This window comes from Thermobia domestica, chromosome 6 (genome assembly GCF_964235325.1).
Source record: "Thermobia domestica chromosome 6, izTheDome1.hap1.1, whole genome shotgun sequence".
Lineage (NCBI taxonomy): Eukaryota > Metazoa > Arthropoda > Insecta > Zygentoma > Lepismatidae > Thermobia > Thermobia domestica.
Window position 1 is genome coordinate 256,547,461 of NC_137459.1, and position 22,973 is coordinate 256,570,433.

Sequence of the window (22,973 nt, forward strand, 5' to 3'; positions counted from 1 at the left end):
TTTTATAAATAAAATTGCTTACTTCGTTTATGTTATGACGTAAATATGTCAACACAACCTAAGAACACAACTATATTTGTCTCTTGAGTGGTTTGAAGCTCATTGAGCAGTGATGTAAGTTATGTAGTTCTTGACTATGAGAATAGTTTACAATAACATTCTCTTTAGAGCATATGTTAATGTTTACAATACATTGGAGATTAATTGACTGGCACTGGTAGCCAATTATATTAGCGCTTTATGAGTCGCGAGGGAGCAACTTCACTAACACCGTTTCTATCTCTTGCAGTGGTGTTGCAAAGCTATGACATCCAGGTGTATAATGTGCACGCTCTTCCTGGGAACACAGCTGTCCTGCAGTGCAAAGTACCACCGTATGTGAGGGACTATATGACTGTAACTTCATGGATCCAGAACGACAACTTTAATATCTACCCATCAACTGACGGAGGTAGGGTAATCTTGATATACTTTCCTGATTTCATTGTTGTCTGTGTAATATATTATGTTTGACATTTATATCAAATTGCAATCTGCGGTTGCATGTTAAACCACATGTTCTACGCAATATTGCTTTTGAACACAATATTAACGGTGTTTCATAGTTAGAACAAAACCTTGACCAAATAAATTGATGTGTAAGTTGCAAAATAAGATGATCTTTCTTTTTATTATTATTATTATGTGTATTTTCATATATGTTGCTTTTAGTAAACACATGTAAATTCGCATAGAAAAGCCACTATTAGAAGGTAAGTTTAAACTCTTTTAAGGGTCAACATTCACAAATAGTTTTCACTCTTCAGCAATTTTTAGGATTTCAACAATGCATTTTGCTACTAATCTGTACCACGCTTAAATTTGTTCATGTGAATCACCAAATTTGGCATTATTGTTTCAAAAGTCTGTAAAACAACGTTATAAACTACGCTGACCACTCAAAAGCATTATGACCACCTACAGTTTTTTTTTTTTTTTTTTGTATCGAGGGGATTGGGTTAGTATAAAAGTCAAGGGGCAAGACAGAACCGTTCGACAGATGGAGGCAGAGATCTCACGCGATCAATCAGTTGATGATTATGCGTAGAATGGAAAAATATGACATTATATCAGAGTTTGATAGGGGTCAGATTGAGATGACAAGAAGTATGGAAACAATAACCTCGGTTACATCGCGACTTACCTGGTGTCCGCGAGCTGCGTGGTTAGTGTTTTCCAAAGATGGGAAAACGACTTTGAAACTAACACCAAATGACAAGGCATGGGACGGCTACACTTTATTTAAAATATCAGATGTCGTAGAGTATCAATGTTGGTGCAGCAAGTAGCGAGCAAGCTATGGTACAATTGGCAGTATATTTTAACAGTGGAGAAAGCAGGAGTGAGTCTGAGCACATAGTTCACCTTACATTGAAGATACGAGCCTCCGCAGCCGAATGTCCCACAAGTATACCAAAGCTAACCCTATTTCATTGTTGACTGCGACAAGAATGGGCACGTGCTCATCACTATTAAGCCATCGTGAAAGGGCACAACATTGCATGATCTTGTGAATTGCAATACGACCTTCATCACCGATTCAGAATCCGTCATATTTCAGGGAAACAGCATCTTGACACATGTCTAAGGATGATGACAGACTAGAGATGTCTTCACTATGGTTTGAGGAACCTTCACATGAACATCTATGAGGCCAGTAGTGCGTATGGATGACAACATAAAGACTCTTAGCTATACGCAGGTCGATGTTTATCAGGTACACAGATTCATGCCGACCATGCTTCCATCTGGCAATGATATTTTTCAGCAGGTCCACAATTCTTGTCGCAGAACAAACGTTGTGCTGTAATGATTCAAGGAGCTGAGTGGTGAATTCCAGTTGTTGCAATAGTCTCCATACACACCCGATCTTAACCCAGTCGATCATATTTGGAATGTTATTGAACGTCAGATCCTAGCTCATAGCTTCCGTCCACGGAATTTACAGGAACTAAGTGACTTGTGTTTGCAGATGTGGTGCACCACATCTCCAGCCACCTACCAACGCAAAAGTTATTCCATGGTAAACTCCATTTATTATGCCCTGCGGGTCAAAATTAGCATACTATATATTAGGTAGATGGTCACAATGTTTTGGCTGGACTGTGTAAGCAACAAAGGGAAAATGATTTAACTGCTATTTTCTCTCTGCGAAACAATAATAAAAAAAAAACTTTCATATTTTAATAATTCTTAGATGACTTCGTTTTACTACTTCAGTACGATCGCATACTCTTCATTTTTTCAAACTTATCCTTCAATAGATTTAGGGTAATTTGTCAGTAATAATGCTGCTGAAAACATTGAATGAAAATATTAGCATTTTGCTATCTATAAAATATAAATGAAATATGATTCTGAACGAACTTAAAAAGTTCGTTACTGAATTCTCTATGTCTGCTTGTCTGTCTATTCGTCTGTCAGTTATTTGCGATTTTTTTTTTTCAATTTTGAATCATGCATTCGATAGAGCATATTTGAGAAAGCGATTAAACTTTTCGCGTCACTTTTACCGTTATCGAGATATTGGCAAAAAAAAATGGCGAATTTCCAGAGATTTAAGGAGCCACATCTCGGGAACAGTAAGTAATAGAGAGATGATATTGGTATTAATTAATACTTAAGAGGATGGTAAATATTTTGGTATCAAATAGTAGTAACTGGCGGCTACTGTCCAAGAGGCCACTCGTTTCACCAGGGCCAGTTGGTCATTGGCCACCAATTAATATCGGTATCAAAATGTTTACTACTCTCTTAGATATTGAACATCACAAATATAATCTCTCTATGACTTACCGTTCTGTTATTGACCAAAAAATGCCGATTTCCAGATATTTAAGGAGCCATTTCTCGAAAAATATTGGTTATAGAGAGATGATTGGTTGAGTTTAACGTCCCGAACAGCAGCGAGGCTATACGGGATTTGAACCTACTGATTAACATGGAATACGAACCACACGAGCTACCGATGGGAATCGAACCCGGATCTATCACTCCAAAGGCGCGTACGCTAACCACTTTTTTTTATTTTCATTTGATTACATTACAGGAACTTATAACATCTCAGTGCATATATTCATTATACAAGATTCGTAAGTAGTGAGCAAAATATTTGTTTTCGCACTGTACAGAAAATCTTTTACAAGCATTTTTCAGAAAAATAATGTAATCAGACATATTGCCACACGGATACGTATCCATGATATAGAAAAGTGATTGTCCAATTAGCCAGGTGACAGTATTGTGTTTGGTGATCGGAAAGAAACGATAGTCGGGAAACAGTATATACTGAGGTTCAAACACAGTTGCATGTAAACGGCAAATGACACTTAACATTCTTGTTAACGTTCTCCAGATATCAGGTGATTGAGCACAGAATTGCAGTCTGTGTTCAATCGTATCAGGTTGATCACACCGTTGACACATATCCGTTTGTAGTACTCCAATACGTTTTAATTTAACATTAGTAGGAACAAGCTCATTCACAATCATATACCAGGTACTCCTCACCTGCGTTGACAGAGTGACATTGTGCACATTATGCCATATCATTTTCCAGTTTTTTGTGGGAAACTTTTGCTGAACGTGCGGAACCATTTCGTTGTACAGAGGTGCAAGTAAGTACTGACCCATAATTTTTACATTGAAATAATTGGTGGGATCCAAGAGAGGTAGATACGACCAACCTTGCACGCATTCTTTAATATACACAGGGGCGTCTTTGAGGGATTCCATATTAGGGGGGTTGGGTGCTGGAAATGAGACCATCCAGCACGAAAGCCACTGATGTGTAATACTGTCAGGAAATTGATATTGCTTATAGTTGTTGGTTAAGAAAAACGCCTTACATTTCTCACGTATCGAAATGAGCTGTAAGCCCCCTTGTTTCCAAGGTAGAATAAGGGTATTACGTGTGACACGAAAATAAAGTCCTGCCCAAATAAACCAACCAATAACAGAATGAAGTTTTCGAAGATAGAGGTCCGATATCGGATATATGTGAGCGTAATACCATAATTTTGCACACAAATAACGATTTACATACCAAATACGTTGGATAAGGTCTAATTTGCGTAATTTTTGTTGGAGACACAGCCCGCGCACAGTATTCAGTAATGGATCCCAAATTCTTTCATAATGGATACTGTCACTATTCGAAAATATAACACCCAATATTTTAACTTGATCTACCACTTCAACAGTTGAGAAGGGCTCTGGAATGCCATCCATTTTCCAGTTATGAAATGCCAACACTTTTGTTTTAGAGAAATTGATACGTTCACCACTAATATCACTGAATTGTCGTAATTGGGCAATAATATAGTGAAACTGTTGTAATGTCGTGCAACTAATATTCACATCATCAGCATAGGCCGTGACGGAGAGATTTTGCAGGTCGTGAAGCGGAGGTTGGATATACTCAGCCAACTTATATAAGAGAGGTTCAAGAGCAAGCCCAAAAAGAAACATGGACATTGGACAACCCTGGCGGACTCCGCTGTTCAGTGAAATGGACTGAGTGAGAAAACCATTTATCTGTAGTCGAGCAGTCGCCGTGCTATACAGTTGCTGGATAATATTAAGGAAGCTAAGCGGAAATTTATATGCGCTGAGCACTGCAAAAAGATAATCATGTGATAAACGATCAAAGGCATTTTGAAAGTCCAATGACAGAAGACAGGCCGGTTTTCTGGCAAAAAGAAAGTATCCTACTACATCGCGAATCTTCGTAAGTGCATAATACACATTCTTTTCTTTATTGAGCGCTGCTTGAAAAGGACTAATTTTATCAGCAAAGAGATTGCGCATGCGCTGCACTAAAAGTTTGGTGAACAATTTTAAGTCGGTATTTAACAAGGTTATGGGCCTATAGTGTGTTTCATCTGTGGCGTCTTTAGATTTTGGAAGAAATATCACGTGACCCTCATTTTGTAGAAAGTTCGGAGATCGTAATAGTTCATTATAGAGGGCAACCATGTCCTTCCCGACTATATCCCAATACTTTTGATAGAATGCATACGATAATCCATCTGCCCCAGGACTGGAATCACTATTACACTGAGCCAGCGTCCTACTTATTTCCTCTTCTGTGATGGGCGACATCAAGCACTGGCGCTCCCTGTCCGACAGGACGGGAAGGGGGAGATTCAGGTATTGCTGGTATCCATCTTGAGGTGCCTCTTGTTTAGCGTACAAGTTTCTGTAGTGATCGAAGAATACCTGCTGTATCTCGGGGAGGGACGTGATCGTTCGATTATCATGCTTAATTACGTCAATAACCTTAGCAACGCGACGTTTATGTTGAGCCATATAATGATACAGGGTAATATGTTCATCGGGAAGACAACCACCGGGAGGCAGGCGATGGGCATATTGTCTGACCGAAGTAGCTTGGATTTGTTTGATCCAAGCCTTCGTTTTGTTAATGGCTATCATATTTTGCTGTGAACTGGGGAGGAACCACAACTCCTGGAGAGCTCGATACAGATATGCGAGACTTTCTCGTTTTTCTCTTTGTACTTCAGCACCTTGCCATTTAAAAAAACTCTGTATTTTCGGCTTAACGTATTTAACCCACCATTCATTTAAAGTTGGATAGTAATGACGTTGTCGGAGCCAGTACTCCCATTTCAGACGAAAGATACATTTCGTTTCAGCATGATTAAGTAATTGATTGTTTAATTTCCACTCAGTCTTTCCGTAAGTAACCGAAACACCGAGATTGTACTTGCATGTCCAGAGTATTGCTGCGTGATCACTGAATGGTATAATCCGTAAATGAATATCGGTGACAGAAGCTATTAAGTCAGGTGTTGTATGACATCGATCAATGCGACTAGACATATTTTGAGTCTTATATGTAAACTGAAGATCCTGGCGGTGTTGTACCCAAGCATCCTTGAGTTTGAGGGAGGAAATTAATTGTTGGAGAGCAGGGGAAGGAATGAACTTCGAGGTAGTGTCTATCCCACGATTCACAACATTAAAGTCCCCAGCCAATATTATTTTTGTGGGAATAGTGGGAAATAGGGGTAAAATGTCTTCATTGTAAAACTGTTCTCTTGCATTCCTATTATTTGAACCACTTGGGGCATAAATGTTAATCAGAGTTAGATCATCACAAGTTATTGCTATACCCCTGCCAGATGGAAGATACACAACATTCCTAACCTCGACACCTCTTTTACACAAGATGGCAGTACCTCGGTGCTGAGGGCCCACGTTCACATAGGCTCTATACATAGGGAGGAAGTCAAAATTCTGAAACGCTACTTCTTGCAGTAATATGAAGTCAGCCGATGTTTGCATGATAAAACGACGTAATAGAGTACGATTACTATCACTAGAAATCCCTCGAATATTTAACGAGATATAGGATCGTGACGTGGAATTAGGAATTGCTTGCATATACAATGTATAAATAATTAAAATAAGTAAATAAACAATACAGGGCAAACACTTCCCTGTGAAACCTTGGACTTCCCGACACATTAGTAAACACTATGGTTATGTTCATAGAATGTAAACACCAGCGATAAAGACGTATTGTGGATCGAAGGACAATAGGAGATTCTCACCTCTAAAGTATAAACAAGTAACACTCCTGCCCTTGAAGAGGAAGGAAGCCTTGACGTGGAACACTTGCTTTGACCGTCGCGTGAGACATTTGTGTTAATCTACAGGTATACACGGAGCAAACGTGTTATTCATTGACTATTGCTATGTTGTCACGTGCCACTGGTGCTGGCAGCGATACAGTCGGAGAATTCCACACAGACAACTCACTTGTTTTCGATGCATTGTCTTGCAACCTTTTTGTTTTCCTTTTTTTGAAAACTGGGTCACTCACTACAGCCACTGAAGGGGAAGAAGGAACTACCACAGTGGAGGGGGAAGGGGAAGGAGAGCTAACAGACTCTTCTTGTTTTTGTGGGCACTCAGACGAAGAAACATTATGCACAGCGTGTTGTGGCTCTCGTAGTTGTATAGGGTGCTCACAGGTGACACTACTATCTTGTTTCCGTTCCTCTGGTTCTGTTGTGGCAAGTGATTCAGAATGACTTGAAAGAGGGGGGAAGTCCTTATCAGCATGGAGATTAACATCCTCGGCAACTGAAGTGTTTTCCAAGTCCATATTGTGGGTTTTAGGCTCATTAGTCATGGTTTTTGCACTAAAAGATGGATAAAAGTTCGGAGTGGGGGGCATTTTTCCAGTAGAAAGTTCGGTCATCTTAAATCCAGTAACGGGAACTGAAGGCATCTGAGCTTTCGTTTTGCGAGGGCAAGAACTTGCGACGTGGTTAAGAGCCAGACAAATGAAGCACGTGGGTGGTTGACCTTGATACATCACAGTAGCACGACAACCCCGTACCACAATTTTTGAGGGAATATGTTTTCCTAAACACATTTGCACAATACGATTGCCATTGTAAATGGGAAAAGGGAGGGTATTCGACCACATTTCTTCATTTATGGACATGATCTTTCCAAAGGGGCAAAGCACAGCACTAAGTTCATCGTTACTAATTTCCATCGGGAGATCCAAAATGCGTACACGAGTGTACTGTATACTAGCGTTTGAAAGTTTGACCTGACTTACTGTTCCATTTTCATGTCGAAAATCCAGTGATTCCGGGTGTCGTCGTAAAAATGTGTCAACATTCTCTTGCGATTTAAATTTCAAATACAAGCTATGATCATCATTGTGAAGTTGAATAGCTTCAAGATCGTGTATTGATAACTGTAACTCATTAATTAACCAAGTCTGGATGAGCGCAACCGAAGGCCAGATATTTCGTGTCGTCTTGTCAAATGCAAGCCGCACAGTATTTTTCCGAAGGTTATTCATGACAAGAAAAAACAAAACGGAGTACTATGTTCAATAAACTGCTTGTCACTGGTATGAACTGTTAGTTTTCACTGGTACACTGTATTTCCTACTACTGAGAACACACGACTGAGTACAGTAAACGAAACACTCAAACAATTTCAACGAACGTAAGAATCTCGTTGAGATCGGAGGCACACCACAGCGATGTTCACTACACCGCTGCTCACGGCAAACTCCACCACTTAGCAACGGAGCAGCTTTATAGAGAGATTATATTGGTGTTTATAAATACATAAGAGGATGGTAAATATTTGGGTCCCAAATAGCAACCGATGGCCACTGACTAACTGGCCACCGTTGCCCAGATATTAGCCAAAATAGTTAGAATTTTTGAACATTTAAAAAGCCATATCTCGGGAACTGTAAGTCACAGAGAGATGATATTTATGGATTTTTTTTTGAGAGAAACAGTACAATGTGCGGATAAAAATATTTACATCTATTAGCAATCACAGTTATCCTTCCCGCTCCATCTATCCATTCCTTTTAAGTTCGTACTGACAACGCTCTTGGAGCATTCTCAAATGGTTTAGTACGTATGTATGACAACTACATCTACAAGAATAAAAAGAGCCAAACTATATATGACTAGATGCGTTCAAGGTGTGATAATATAAAAACTCCTTGCATTATTATTATTATTATTATTATTATTATTATTATTATTATTATTATTATTATTATTGAAATCTGTTTAAAATTTGAAGTCTATTTGCTAATTGTTTACCTATACTCAAAACGAAGGTTTTGAGATCATTTAGCAGGGAGGTAGAACAGGTAGATCGCAAAACTCATTAGGCTGTGCGTGTATAGTCTTACAGATAGATTAGATTAAATTGGCTGTGCGTGTAAGTTTATCATGAACATGAAAATTATACTCAACAATCAAATTTGGAGAGTGAACATAAGATAGATTACCAAACAAAGAAGAGATTGTGTGAGGGGAAAAATTCCAAGGATTGTTCCATCTGCTCCGGGAACCGGTACGATGATATCAGGAGTTATCTCACAAATCACAATACAAAGATTAAATTCCAGGTTTCGCAGTCTGGTCTCGGTCTCGGGTCATCAGGGTCGCTTCCTCTTGGATTACGGTCTCCTCAGTCAACTCCACTTTTTGGCAGTCGTGCTCTCATTGAACAAGAGTAGAGTTTCCATGCTTCCTCTGACCTTCGAACAGGCTGGCTCGATCCTATGCTCCCTACCACAGAATTTGAGTGGCCCTCATCCAGAGCCACAGCCAGAATGACATACAACTGTTGTCAACAGCTTCGGATCATCAAATAAAGATGAATAATAACTACTGCAAGCCAAGTGACCCATTGACGAAAGACAACACAAAAGACCCCTTGACCTTTGTGACCTGTCTATTTAAGATATGATTCCGTGGGTGTCACGACGGTACGACAAAGATCTCTCCCCCGGGAGAGTCTTTTTTCCGCTAATGGCGAATCATCAGGCCATGCTGACTGTAGGGAAAATTAATATATATATATATATATATATATATATATATATATATATATATATATATATATATATATATAAGGAAATTATGACTTTGTTTATTTTGATTACACGTGGTTAGGAAATGAAAGATTCTACATACTATTATATTTCAATTGAGACACATAAGTTTACGTAATGTAAATTCTCCGAATTGAAGGATTTGTGTAACTGATGAGAAGTTGAATGTTCCTCCTTCGCTGTCTGGGGCAATGTCCTATTAGGTTGCTGGTTCGATAACTGATGCCAATCAGTTTCTTAACACTTCCTCACTTCACTTCCTAGCCAAATATAACTATTTTCAACGTTCCATAAACAAGTTATAGGAACGAGATGGCATTCCTGAGTCTCCACCACTGTATCTCAAAGATTGCAGGTAGTTGGTCTCTGCGACAGCCGATTTTTTTTTAAGAAAGTTGGTAGTCCGAAGAAGAAAAAAAAATTGAAATAATTTATGTTTCCAGGTAAAACTGGACTCAGCAGAAATCAAGATCTCTGCAGTCTGAATCTTAGCTTCATGCCATGTCGTTCAATATAGCATCGGTGGCTAAAATGTGACGAAAGGTGAGTGCAAATATGACGACAAAAGAACTGTGGATGTTAAGTATCATTCAGGGTTAGGCAAGGTAAGGTGTTAGAGTGTGAATTACGAGTGTGGAAATAAAGAAATAAGTTATTACCAACAACATCTTCCAATACGAATTGAAAAGGAATAAATAAAATATGTAAACAAAACTGTAATTTGCAAAAGTATTGACAATAAGTATTATTCGGTAAATACATTAAAATGAATTAACAATTACAGTACTTCAAAATAACTCTATATGTTACTGTACTGTCTGCAATACACTGATATTTACTGCTTATACAAATTAATAGCTCAATTTGAATGTTAAGCCTCATCCCTCCCACCCAAAAAGGAAAATAAATGAATTCAATTTTTTACCTAAAATAAAACAATAGAGATACGGTAGATAGAATGCTATATGAGATACAGTCATTTCCTACTGCATGAATTTCAAGAAGGTTTCGTGACGCCCATCGCCGCCACCTAATATATGTTTTTTTTTTTCGAAATCTTGTTACCCTTAGTGGCCATTTTTGGCCAAAAGTTGTTAACAAAACGCAGAAAAAAAATCACATCGATACCTCAATTTTTTGTGGTGTCGCCATCAGCTTGATTTTTTTAATGATGAAATTGTAGATTTTTTAAATACAATACGTGAAACAGATATAACTTTAAACTATGTTTCAATTACGTAGTACCAGAAAGTACCAATATAATGTAAAAATATTTCAAGACTACTTGAATTTTTTGAGTTGTCACCATCCCTCTGAACTGTGGGAGGAAGTCAATAACCTTGTATATTAATGCATATTTGTAAAAAATCTACAAAAAATATTTAAACACGTAAGTGATTTTTCTATCAGGTATCTGATACAATTGACTCGAAAATCAATAAAATGAAATGCATTCAAGTTTCTATACTTTTGGAAAACGTATAACATTTTAAAAGTTGCAGAAAATTCACTCAGATCCAACATTATCGTTCCTGCAGCTCTTAGCTTATTTCAAGTAAATTTATTACATTGGAAATAACCCAGAGCTTACCACGGGAAGGTTGTTGCAGTTAGAGTTCCACCTTCCCTCCCACTCTTGGACTTATATTTGATTTTGTGTTTGCAGATTACTGGTTCTCAAATGTTGTACCTTATTTACGTTCAGGTACTCATTTTTTAATTTGTATACTGTTTTCTTTGTAAACTGTGGTAGCCGTTCCTGACATTTACAAGTTAAAAAAATAAGTCCATGGCGAGCGTCTGCACTACACACAAAACTGACCGCTTCTGTCACTAGTTTTATCATGCGCTCTACTACTTGAGTGTGGCATAGAAAACTTATTATTTTTTATTTGCAACTGCGGCATTTTTTATGTTATGTTGCAGCTCATCTTTGGTTGGACGTTGTGTTAGTGGTGGCTCCGTCAAGATACTCAGATCAGTTTATCATGTCAGTGTAGGCTTTTGCATGTAATTTTGAACTTTGAATTATCTTACACTGACCTCAGGAACTTTGAATTCTCTCACGCTGACAGACATGGATAATGCTCTTTCTTTTAAAATTCTTCTCCAACCGAGCCTTCTTATGTTTGCGTCTGTGTCCGATATCCTTGCCAGAAGATGACTAAGCCATGCATTTCACACTATCACTGGATCTATGGTTTATTTAGAATTTGAATAAATAGATCTAGAAAATGACATGTTTTCATAAATGTTTAGCTCCTTGTGTGCAGGATGGTTCGCTTTTAATATAAAACCATACATGAGCATAAACATTCATTATGTAGGAAACCATAATATTGAGCTCAGTTGACGGATTTTCCGTTCCGATGTAAAGGCGCAAAATTCTATTAGCAGTTGTCACACATCTCACCTCATTTAGCTTTCCAGGATTTTGACTAGTCAAACTTGCAGAACAGTGGCCCAACGAAACAGCTTGACAAATATTGAGAATGTTTTTTTTTTTTTTCGTGCTTAAATTCAAAGCACGGAAGTTCTGAATCCTGTGAACAGTTATAGGTTCAAAATCAACAAGTGGTAAGGACTCACAGTTTTGCAAAGCTATTTCAATTTGTTCTTCGTATGAATTTGGCCCCGTAGTCTTACCATTGTTTTCATGACTTAAATGTTTTGGAAGTTCATTTGTATGCAACAGAAAAACTATTCTTTGAAGTGGCTTTCCTAAATAATTTTCTATATTGACTATTACTCCATCGTTTCTTTCGGTATTAACTGACTCCATCACAGCCTAAAACAACAATTTTTGACATGTCAAGATTTTGGCCACTGAATAATTTAGTAATGGCCAACGTGATTCCCTCCCTGACAATGAGTATACGTGCCAAATATACATAGATTGTGGCCCTTAAACTAAAACGATATGTTCCTTTTCTTTCACTGTCCTATGTGGTATGCCATCTATTTCATTCAGCACTAGCATTTGGTCTTGCCTTCCATCAAAATATAACCCTTTAATTTCAGAAGACATTAAAAAAAGAAGTGGTTTCTTCAGTGACAGTTTTCATGAAAGTTTGTTTTTTCTTCCTTTCAATCTTGTTGGGATCAATAACATTCTCCTTTTGCTGAGAAGCGATCTAGCCAAAATCTTCTAAAACTGAAGAAACTAGGAGTGCACCATGACGGACAGACACTTTTGACCTGCAAAGTACAGAAGCAAACGTTAGTAAGATTAACTCTCATTTGCTTGACTGGTGAACTCGTATTTTTTTTTTTTTTTTCAATTCTTGGGGATGAACGGAATTCTTTATCTGAACCCGAACGTTCTAAATCGTGGTCGTGTAGAGATTTGCGTCCTCTTTAAAGTTTGGTCATTTTGTTTTAAATGTTAACTTCCACGGTTTCTGGCTTTTTTCCTACCACTTCATAACCGTTTAGATTCACTTCTGTCTATTCCTCCTATAATAATGTCCCTTTTTGTTCTTTGGTCAAGAAGAAATGGTACTTCTAACTTTAGCACTTGTCTTTCTTTATCACATTTACAGTGAATTAATGGATCAGCACATCTACACCAATCAATATCAAATAAGGTTTCTTCGGCAAAGTTGTGAAATTGTACTATTTTAGCATCACATGTAGGGTTTGAATTTTCACTGATTTTAAAAGCTGACGAACTTTATCGTGATATTGAAGAATTAAGGCAAAAACTCCTTATTGACTAAAAGTAGCTTTTCCACATATAGATGACTTCTTCCAAATTTGAAATATTTTAGAAGCAACTATCTGAGCAATGTCCTTGGCAGGCGGATCTTTTCTATAATTGGCATTCCTCTTCTTTGTTTCCCTTTCTCACAGTAATTGTTTCAGCACACTTTATATTGTAAGCAGCTGAATACAACTGAAGCCTTCTGGAGACCCAATAACATCATGAATAATGTTTCTTATTTCCTCTTACCGTAATCGGCTCTTGTTCTCTAATTCCGTGTTGATACAAGGGAACCAATTACACAAAAAAAGCATATATGAAAAAAACACAGTTTTGTAAACAATAGGATCAAATAAGAAAACAGTATCACGTGTGAACGCTACCAAACTAGCAGAAGCACCACACTCAAATGTGATAATTCACCTCAAACTGATTGACATGTTTGCGTAAGACAAGTTCATTTGTTTCGATAATTGAGTTGCAAGGAAAGCAGCTGCCACACACAAATGTAGATTCCCCCCCCAAGTCAGAGCAATGGCGGCACTTGATAAATAAGAGCTAATGGTTTTAAATCCCTTTCCTCATTATATTTGGACTATTCGGGGGGAAAATATTACCAAGGGTAATACTGTATAAAGTAATACATATATTGCTTATTGTTTTAAAAATCTACGATTTCTTTCTCTTTTTTTTCGAATTTCAAGCCAATGGTGGTACCTCCATTTTTTCTGTTATATTAAACACATTTGGCCAAAAATGGCCACTAAGGGTAACAAGATTTCGAAAAAAAAATGTTCTTCCAAACACCGTAGTGTCTAGCCTTAAACCAAGAGCAACCTTAAAATGTGGTTATTCGTGACGTACACTCATGTACAAAATACTTGTAGTATATCTACAACTGTCTTCTTGTAAGGATATAATTCGATAATTATTTTACAGGGTACTTCTAATGCTGATACTATGTGTATAATCGGGAAATGTATATTTGTGGTAAATTTCATAGTAAAAGAATTATAAATACGAAAATTAGAATGAGTTTTAAAAAATGTTAGTAAATGGACAAGGAAGTTTTAGTTTCATTTTATTGTTCTTATTTACTGCTCTTTTGACATGAAATTTTCTACATTCATGTCTTTGCCGATTATACACATACTAACATGATAAGAAATACATGGCGAATTCTTTATCGAACTATATTCCTATAACAACACATTTATAGACATGCGACAATAATTTTGGCATGAGTGTACATGTCAAAATAAACCTATTTTCTAGAGCTTTAGCGTACTATTATAATCTTAACATAGAAACTCGTAAAATGACCATTTACATGTTCCCAAAACCATCACATATTACCAAAATTATTAGAGAAGAAAAAGAGTTGTGTTGGAATTTCTCACAATTTCAATTTATCCAGTGACAGATTCCCTGGCCTAAGCAAATATAAATTGTCCACGTCATTCTGCGACCTTCTATCTGTTAAATAACTCCAACTAGAACAGAAAGGAAGAACAAAATCCCAAAGACCTGGGTTCTAATGCCTAACAGAAAACTCAGAAAGCCCAGGTCAACATCAGTGAGCTCTAAACACATGATACACACACATCGTACCACCAAAGAACATGAAAAGTGAGAAATACTATCTGACCTTTGATTCAAGACAGAAATTCACAGAAGTACCACGCATGGCTGAAAGTGTACTGCGCCGCATCACATAAAAAAGGATTATAATACTCATAGATGATATTAAATCAAAGTGAAACCGAGAAAAGCATTGTAATAACAATGAATCAGAAAAAACAAAATATGTATTTTGTGAAAGCTTAGTTGAATTCCTTAGGAGACAGTGTCACTCTACTAAAACAAGAATACAGCCCATAAGCATGCCTTTTTTTACAAACCAAAAGAATAAAGACACTGTACAAAAAGAAGTCATTCACGTACGACAAAATAGTGTACATATTATATACAGTCCGATTCAAATTTGGGATAATACGGTGAAAGCAAGTGGGAAGGAAAACCATTAACACTTTACAATCATTAGGTTATTTACGATGACAATTCTATGATGACTGTGAATTTACTACAAGTTATAATTCTACTGGAGTGGAACCTTAACAATCTAACACTGAAATAACCACGCTTCAGCCACCATCATACATATTTTTATAAAGAAATCAAGACCCTATACTAAATTTTACTGGGGTAAAACAAAATTATATAATTTTTTATCGTACCCAAATGTAATCATCTAAAAAACAAAAAAAAAACATATAGCTTATTTGCACCAAGAACAAAAGAAAGCACAACGAGATATAGAAATGCAGTAAGGTTGAAACGACAAGTTTGAAGAACAACCGGATAAAGGAAACAAAACAAAATAAAATATCGTTCCACAGTGCTGACAGTAAGAGACAAGGTTGAAGAAGACTTCCAAAGTGTGTATGTTGCAGAAATAATGAATTCAATCATGCAATAATTAAAGAGTGTGTTATTTACACATACCAAAAAGAAAACAATAAATAAATAAAGTAAATAACACTAATATTGACAGTCTGGTGCAGGGTTGTTTTGTGTTTAAGAACGAGAGTTAAGTCAAGTGCAAAGGATTATTTTTGGTTGCCTTAAACAAAAAAAGCTATCCGAGAAATAATGACATTAAACTAGCATACCCGGATCAAACACACACACACACACACAAATTGATTTGCTGTGCGTACCTAACAACTGACTTAAATCTAGAGGAAAATAAATGAAAATGAAGATATGATTTCTAGTGACTAGGGATATCTCTACCATTCCTTTAGTTAAAACTAGAGAGAGAGAGAGAGAGAGAGAGAGAGAGAGAGAGAGAGAGAGAGAGAGAGAGAGAATTGCGGCTACTGGGATTGAAGGAAAATATTTTACAACGTGAAATGACAGCATCTCTGCACCATTTAGTTATACTAAAAACGGAGGTTTTGAGACCAGTTAGCAGGGAGATAGGGAACCATTTCTTTACATTGACGATGATATAACCAGTAGAATAGGTAGAGCACAAAACTCCCAAGCGACGTCCTTTCTGGTAATGATGAAATATCAGGTCACGCTGAGTTGCTGACTCTAGGGAAAATTTGGAAAGGGACTAAGAAGGTGTTATTGCTATTTTGGCGGCCTGTGATTAGGAAAGGAATATTTCTACAGACTTTATTATATTTCAATCGAGCTACATAAGCTTATGTAATGTAAACTTCCTACTAAATGTAATGGCATATGTAACGGGTGAGACGTTGAATATTCCTCCTTAACTCTCTGGAGTGATGTTCTGCTGTTTTTCATTTGGTAATTAGTTCATTTATATCCACAACTTCATACAAGGACCAGAAATCGAGTCTGGTGAAAATAAAGGATATGGAGTATTTGCGAAAGTTGGAGAGATTACACAACTGTTTCAAACAGGAGGATATAATTATCCGAATTAACCGGACACCATCAGTTTGGAGTTTGGTGATGTGGCTCAGAAGAGCGAATACTAAGATTGAACGGCGTATTCTTTTCAGAATTTGGAGATGTGAGCAAGATTTCTTATAGACATGAAATGAAACTGGTAGGCAGTATTATTTGAGAAAGAGAGGCATGTTTTGGTTGGGATATATATATACCGTAAACCGTGGTAACTTCGTGACATTCTGAGCATATTTTTGTATGCAAACTCTGCAACACTGGATGCACATCATTGAAATCCATGAGGTATGAACATTTAAATCTTAATGAACTCGTACCGTTAGTGTCATAAAGATATTCCATTCCCAGAATTGCCGAATTGATACTTTATTGAATGACGAAGTTACCCCGTCACATGGAGTAACTTCGTCAGGTGGCTGTTTGTCAATGAATTAACGAAGTGTCCTCAGTTACAGGGAAATTCGACATACGGAAAACAGATATGAAGGGTTTGTAAAGTTCGTAAAGTACCGATACCGTACGGTACGGTATTACAATCACTTATTGAGTGTTGCCAAGTAAAATAAAATACTACGTTCCTACAGTTTTAATGTAACAAGTTACAGTACAAAGTTTTATACCGGTTATGTTGGTTAGCCATTATGTGTTCAGTCATCATCCTCAAAAGTAGCGCACATGTAGTGAACGTTTTTGGTTCTGTTGTTGCATACCCCGCAAATCCATTTCTGACAATCGAGGCATTGAAACCAGTCAGTTTCACGATAGTATCTGTAATCACACTTGCAGATACCACACGTATTGTAGTCGCTCTCCGCATTATATGCTGGGGAGGGGGAGAATCTTTGGCACCTGTCAAGTGTCGGAAGCTGTGACACAGGAGGGCTCTACGTTCTCAGCACTCTGCAGCAGGATTTCGAAGAACCACCTGGAAAATGTGTGGGTCTCAAACCACCCGGAAAGGATTACGTCGCACTTCGTGTCTGGGGGTCCTTCTTTACACCAATTTGAATACAAGTTCTGAGCCTTGTAAACAACCATTGATGGGAGAAGTTCACCAATTGTTGTTCCACATAACATGAGGGAAATTGACATCTTCGAATGCTCCATAACTCGCTCCACACGATTGGTACGGATAACTCGAGGGACAATCACATTTTTTTTTTTACTGGGTCATCTGTTATATTGGTTTAGTCAAAGCTGTACATGTTTTCCCGTGACGTGGTGCGCAACTGGGGTTCGATGTTTGTGAAGAAGTTTCGTACATCGCAGCTCTTGCGGAAGTGATGTTTGTGGCAAACCGGGTGGTCAGATTGTGACGGCGAATGAAGTCATTTAGGAAATCTTCACCTGAAAAGTTGTATCGGAACTTCTTCATTGTGTTTCTCTTCTTATCCAAGTGCATTTTGAGGAGTAGGGCAATATCAGACGTAGCAAATGAAATGCTCCACGCTGCAAATCCAAGAGTATCAACAATGGTTTTCTCTTCCAGTTCGTCCAACGTCAAAAGTCGTCCCACAGTTCCACCTCGGCCCTCATGCTTTTAGTCTTGGAGGGTTGTTTGCGGCACAGCTGTCACTTTTGAAGCGTAGGAGACGGATTTTATATGCGCTATTAATTCCATGAGTACCTGCAGTTTTTCTTTGTGATAGTTTTGATAGCTCCGGCCTCTCACGACTTTCTGTTACTTTCGCTGCATGTTTCCAGCTCACCTGAAAGTGAAAAGAAAAATCACATTTGTTTCGCTATTGATGACAGCACGTACGCATGCAATTGAAAAAAAAATGAAATCTTTGAGTTTTACGTCCCGCGGTTATGCCGGTTAGGTTAAAGGAGACGGTGATGATGAGTAATGAATGAAATGGTGGAATGAAGAAAGTGGGAGGAAACGGGCGAACCCCGAGAAAACCCATGCACACGGTGTTTCTCCACCACAAGGTTCACTTGGCGGGGGCGGGGATCGAACCCGGGACCGCAAGCACCAGAGGTGAACGCTCTACCACTGAGCCACCGCGGCCCCCAACGCATGCAATTGTGACAACATTGCAACTATGACGAAGTTACCCCGGTTTACGGTATACCTCTCTCTCTCTCTCTCTCTCTCTCTCTCTCTCTCTCTCTATATATATATATATATATATATATATATATATATATATATATATATATATATACAGAGGGTTGATTAATTCGTGTGTCAATTTCATTTGTTCACTGTGCAAAAGTGGTATGAGGTAAAGCCGTGCAATTTGGTGTAACTTTAGATGAAGGACATAAGTTTTGTTTCGCCATAGAAGCATGGCACTTGTACTAACGATTGAAGAGATATAGGGTCAAAGGTCAAATTTCGATTTTTTTCCTTATGGGACTGCAATGGTAAATTCTGAAAGAGCCTGAAATAACGTAAATCGAAGTGATAACAAAGAAAAAGCTGTATGATATGATTCTATGGCGCAAGCCGACCAAATATGCGTCAATCAAGTGTCAAGATCAGAGATCACGATTAGATCAGGGTAACAGGTCATCTTGAGAACCCATTTGAATACACTGAAAACAACGCAATGTCCGTACCTCATCATGTCAAATGGGTTCTCATGGTGACCTGTGACCTTGATCTAACAGTGACCTCTGACCATGACACTTGATTGATGCATATTTGGTCGGCTTGCGACATAGAATCATACCATACAGCTTTTTCTTTGTTATCACTTCGATTTACGTTTTTTCAGGCTCTTTCAGAATTTACCATTGCAATCCCATAAGGAAAAAATCGAAATTTGACCTTTGACCCTATATCTCTTCAATCGTTAGTACAAGTGACATGCTTCTATGGCGAAACAAAATTTATGTCCTTCGTCTAAAGTTACACCAAATTGCACGGTTTTACCTCATACCACTTTTGCACAGTGAACAAATGAAATTGACACACGAATTAATCAACCCTCTGTATATATATATATATATATATATATATATATATATATATATATATATATACTTAGGTTTTGTAGGATAACTTAGGTTGTCCTGGCAGTATCTGCTTCAGCTACGCTAGTTTCTTCACGTCCCCAAATCTCAATGATAATTTCCTCAACTAATTAATAACTATATCTACCATGAACGAAACTAAATATATCCAGAACATCGGTATTAATACTGGAATCTTGTTTTTCCCTCCAGCTCAGTTAATTCACTATAGAATGATTCAGACAAAATGCCTTTTCAGACAACTGCTCAATCCGGAAGTAGACGAAGGTATGCTGGGTCTACTAGGCTCGACGGATAACTAGTTTCGTCGGAAAATGGCCAAGCCGTGAGCGTAAAATGGATGAAGTAGAGTTATGGGTGGTCTCTCAGTTTATTCATGATTATAACACTGTATTTCATAAAGTTACACACAGAAAAGTGAATCAGTATAAAACACCAGTTTTTAAAGCTCTTAAACAAAGAAATTCCTCGTTCGCTTAACGTTGTTGTACATATAAATTAACATACATATAAAGATATAAAGATGACTGCTTGGATTTTTGGTCTTTAGTAGTTCCGATCACTAACTGTAGTTTACAATCAATAAATGAAGTTTACATAAAACAATGGAACAAAATACACTCTCTTCGTGGATCAGTTCGCTGGAAATTGATTATTGAAAATATACAGTAGCCAATTATTACTCGATGAGTCCGTTGGTGTTAGTCATGCACAGTGGCGAAGCGTAATCCTACAAGTAGGGTACGCCCGATAAACTAATATTCCCATTTAGCTCCACTACAAATATTTGAAGTGCAGTTCATATTTTCTTCTGTCTGCGATTTGCAGGGGGATGAGGGAAGTTTCCTCTTCACGCGCTGTTTTCATTTCCTGCATATTTGAAAATGGAGGAAGAGAAAAAGAAAGTACATTCTCAAAGTTAGCTGTCAAATATCTTGGATAAGCATTTATTGCTTGCATCTCCCACTTTAAAGTAAGTACAATACTGCATTTAATTAATGCATCATATGCTAATGACTTCACTGGATGCTCAGAAAAAAACTTCATTTGAATCCACGCAAGATATTTTATATTGTATTCTAAGCGGTGGCATATTTAAGGAGGTGGCTCTCGGGCTCAACACTCTCAGAAATTTTATTGCAACTTTTATTTGTTTTATATATATTACATAATTTTCACATTTCCAGGAATAAACTTAGCAAAGGCCCTTCCTATATAAGCAAAGTTCCCCGAAACAAAATCGTAAATACCCCACTGATTCTATGAAATGGAATACAACTAAAATTACATAGAAATATTATTTTATCCTGTACTGTAGCGTTTGGTAAATTTATACATATGTTTAATGCATCAGGTTTATATTTTACAAGCTATTATGACCCCCCCCCAAAAAAAAAATATTCTGAATAACTGCTGAGAGTATATACCTATATTAAACAAATTATCACTAATAGAAACGCATAATTGTACACAAAAACTTCTTACTCTCTGTTAAGGAAATCATTTTATAACATATTGGTATTGAAAGATGCCTTTAACGCTAAAACAAAACTTCCAGAGGCGAGCCTTCGCACCTTCCCGAGAATGCACACAATCCCCAGCGACAATAGTTTCGTTCCCTTAGCAGCATAGCCCGTAAGCTTGTCTAGTGAGCTGGTGAGGCTCAGACGGATGGGTCTTGAATTGTTCCAACCTACTATTTTTACTTAAAAACGAAATTTTTAAGTATTGACTTTATTTTATAAGAAATCAAAGATAAAGAAAATATAAGACAGAAAACAGGGTAGGCCCGGCCTCAGAGCCTCATAGCAAGCTTCGCCACTGGTCATACATTCACATGTATTTACAATTTGCTGACTGATTTGGAGCTTAACGTCAGATTTCAGCACCTACACTGTAAAAAGTTTCATACGTAAATTTACAAAAAAAAAAAAAAAACTCTGACAATCTGTTTGCCACGCATCTATGTAAGTCAATTTACACATATAAAATAAAATTGCTAATATGAAATAACTTAAAATTACATTTTCATCAACAAAAATATATTTTTAAATAAATTTACTGCAAATTTATAGAAAAAACAGCAAACTTTGTGATTTAATCTAAGGAAATGTATATCAACTTACACAATGAAGGGTAAATGATTTTACATTGACATTTGGTAATTTTAAGTTCCGTTTTTTTTTTTTTTTCAGTGTAAGCTATATGAGTCATGGACGTGAGATCCAAAAATATGAGCTTTCACCTGAAAGTTCGTTCTTATATATATATATATATATATATATATATATATATATATATATATATATATATATATAAACAAGTTTCGTATCCTCGTAGTTGAGTTCAACACAATTAAAGTAAGTTTAATGATATGTTTTTTTTTCTCTCGGATTAGTCGTTTCATAATGTAAATCTCAATACAATATAGCATTAATGATAAAAGTATACGTCCAACAATAAACAGTCAAAAAGTAGTTCAAAAAAGATGTGTAACTGAAACATTTCTAAAATAATAATAATTCATTAACTAAACATGTTGTTATAAACTGCCTAACTAACGTGTTGTTTTATTTTCCATGGACTAATTACTACAATATACGTCATTGACTTAAAAGTGTTTTTTTTTTTTTTTTCTAAATATCAGTAGCGCTAATTGTTCTTGTTATTTTGCTCAAGTATATGTTTTGTAAGTGTTTATTAACTCGAATTTTACTTCAATCATTCAATCCGCTTACATGAAATGAAATAAGACTAAAAAATAACAATAATGTTTTTGTTTTAATAGAAATATCTTTTTAAGTTTATATTTTTTTTCTTAAAAAGCGAAAGAAAGAGATAAGAACTTTAAGGGAATTCATCTTACTTCAGGTGTCACTTGGAGCTTGGTTAATGAAGTCGTCCATTGATTTTCTGTGCAAAAGAGCAGATGCTTTTCATTCCACTTGAAAACCGTTGTGCAGTCAGAGCATCCTGCCTGTTATGACTCTGCTCTCCTTCAATATCCCCATACTTCAAATTCTATCTGAACATATTACCAAAAGTATTGATCTTGCAGGTCAGAGATGAAGACGTTCAAAAACGTAGAAATAGGTCGCACTTCCAGAAATAAATAATGATATGCTCGTAACTGTCAAGACAGGTGGTTACAAATTGCTTACTGCCTGGAATGCACAGCACCTGCTTCAAATTTCAATATAAATTTACACAAGTTTAGGAGCGGTTTGACCTAAATTCACTTAAGAAATAGGAGTGTAGTCAATACAAAGCGAACAATAAAGAAGATATATAAAGGTAATTCAGAAAGCAGTCTCCGAGTCAGGATTAAAACGCGATAAAATTATTTCTCTCGCACTGGTGGTCTAATAAAGTGCTATTCCTTCG

General features: G+C 36.9%; 1 protein-coding gene across 1 annotated transcript in view; it reads left to right on the forward strand.

Annotated features, from left to right (window-relative positions):
* The first annotated feature begins 240 nt into the window (after positions 1–240).
* The window catches only part of LOC145687511 (cell adhesion molecule Dscam1-like), a 1,370,399-nt gene continuing 1,347,666 nt past the window's right edge, over positions 241–22,973 (forward strand). The window contains exon 1 of the mRNA XM_081760977.1: positions 241–451. Coding sequence (XP_081617103.1) covers positions 241–451 — 211 coding nt within the window. The remainder of the gene's footprint in view (positions 452–22,973) is intronic.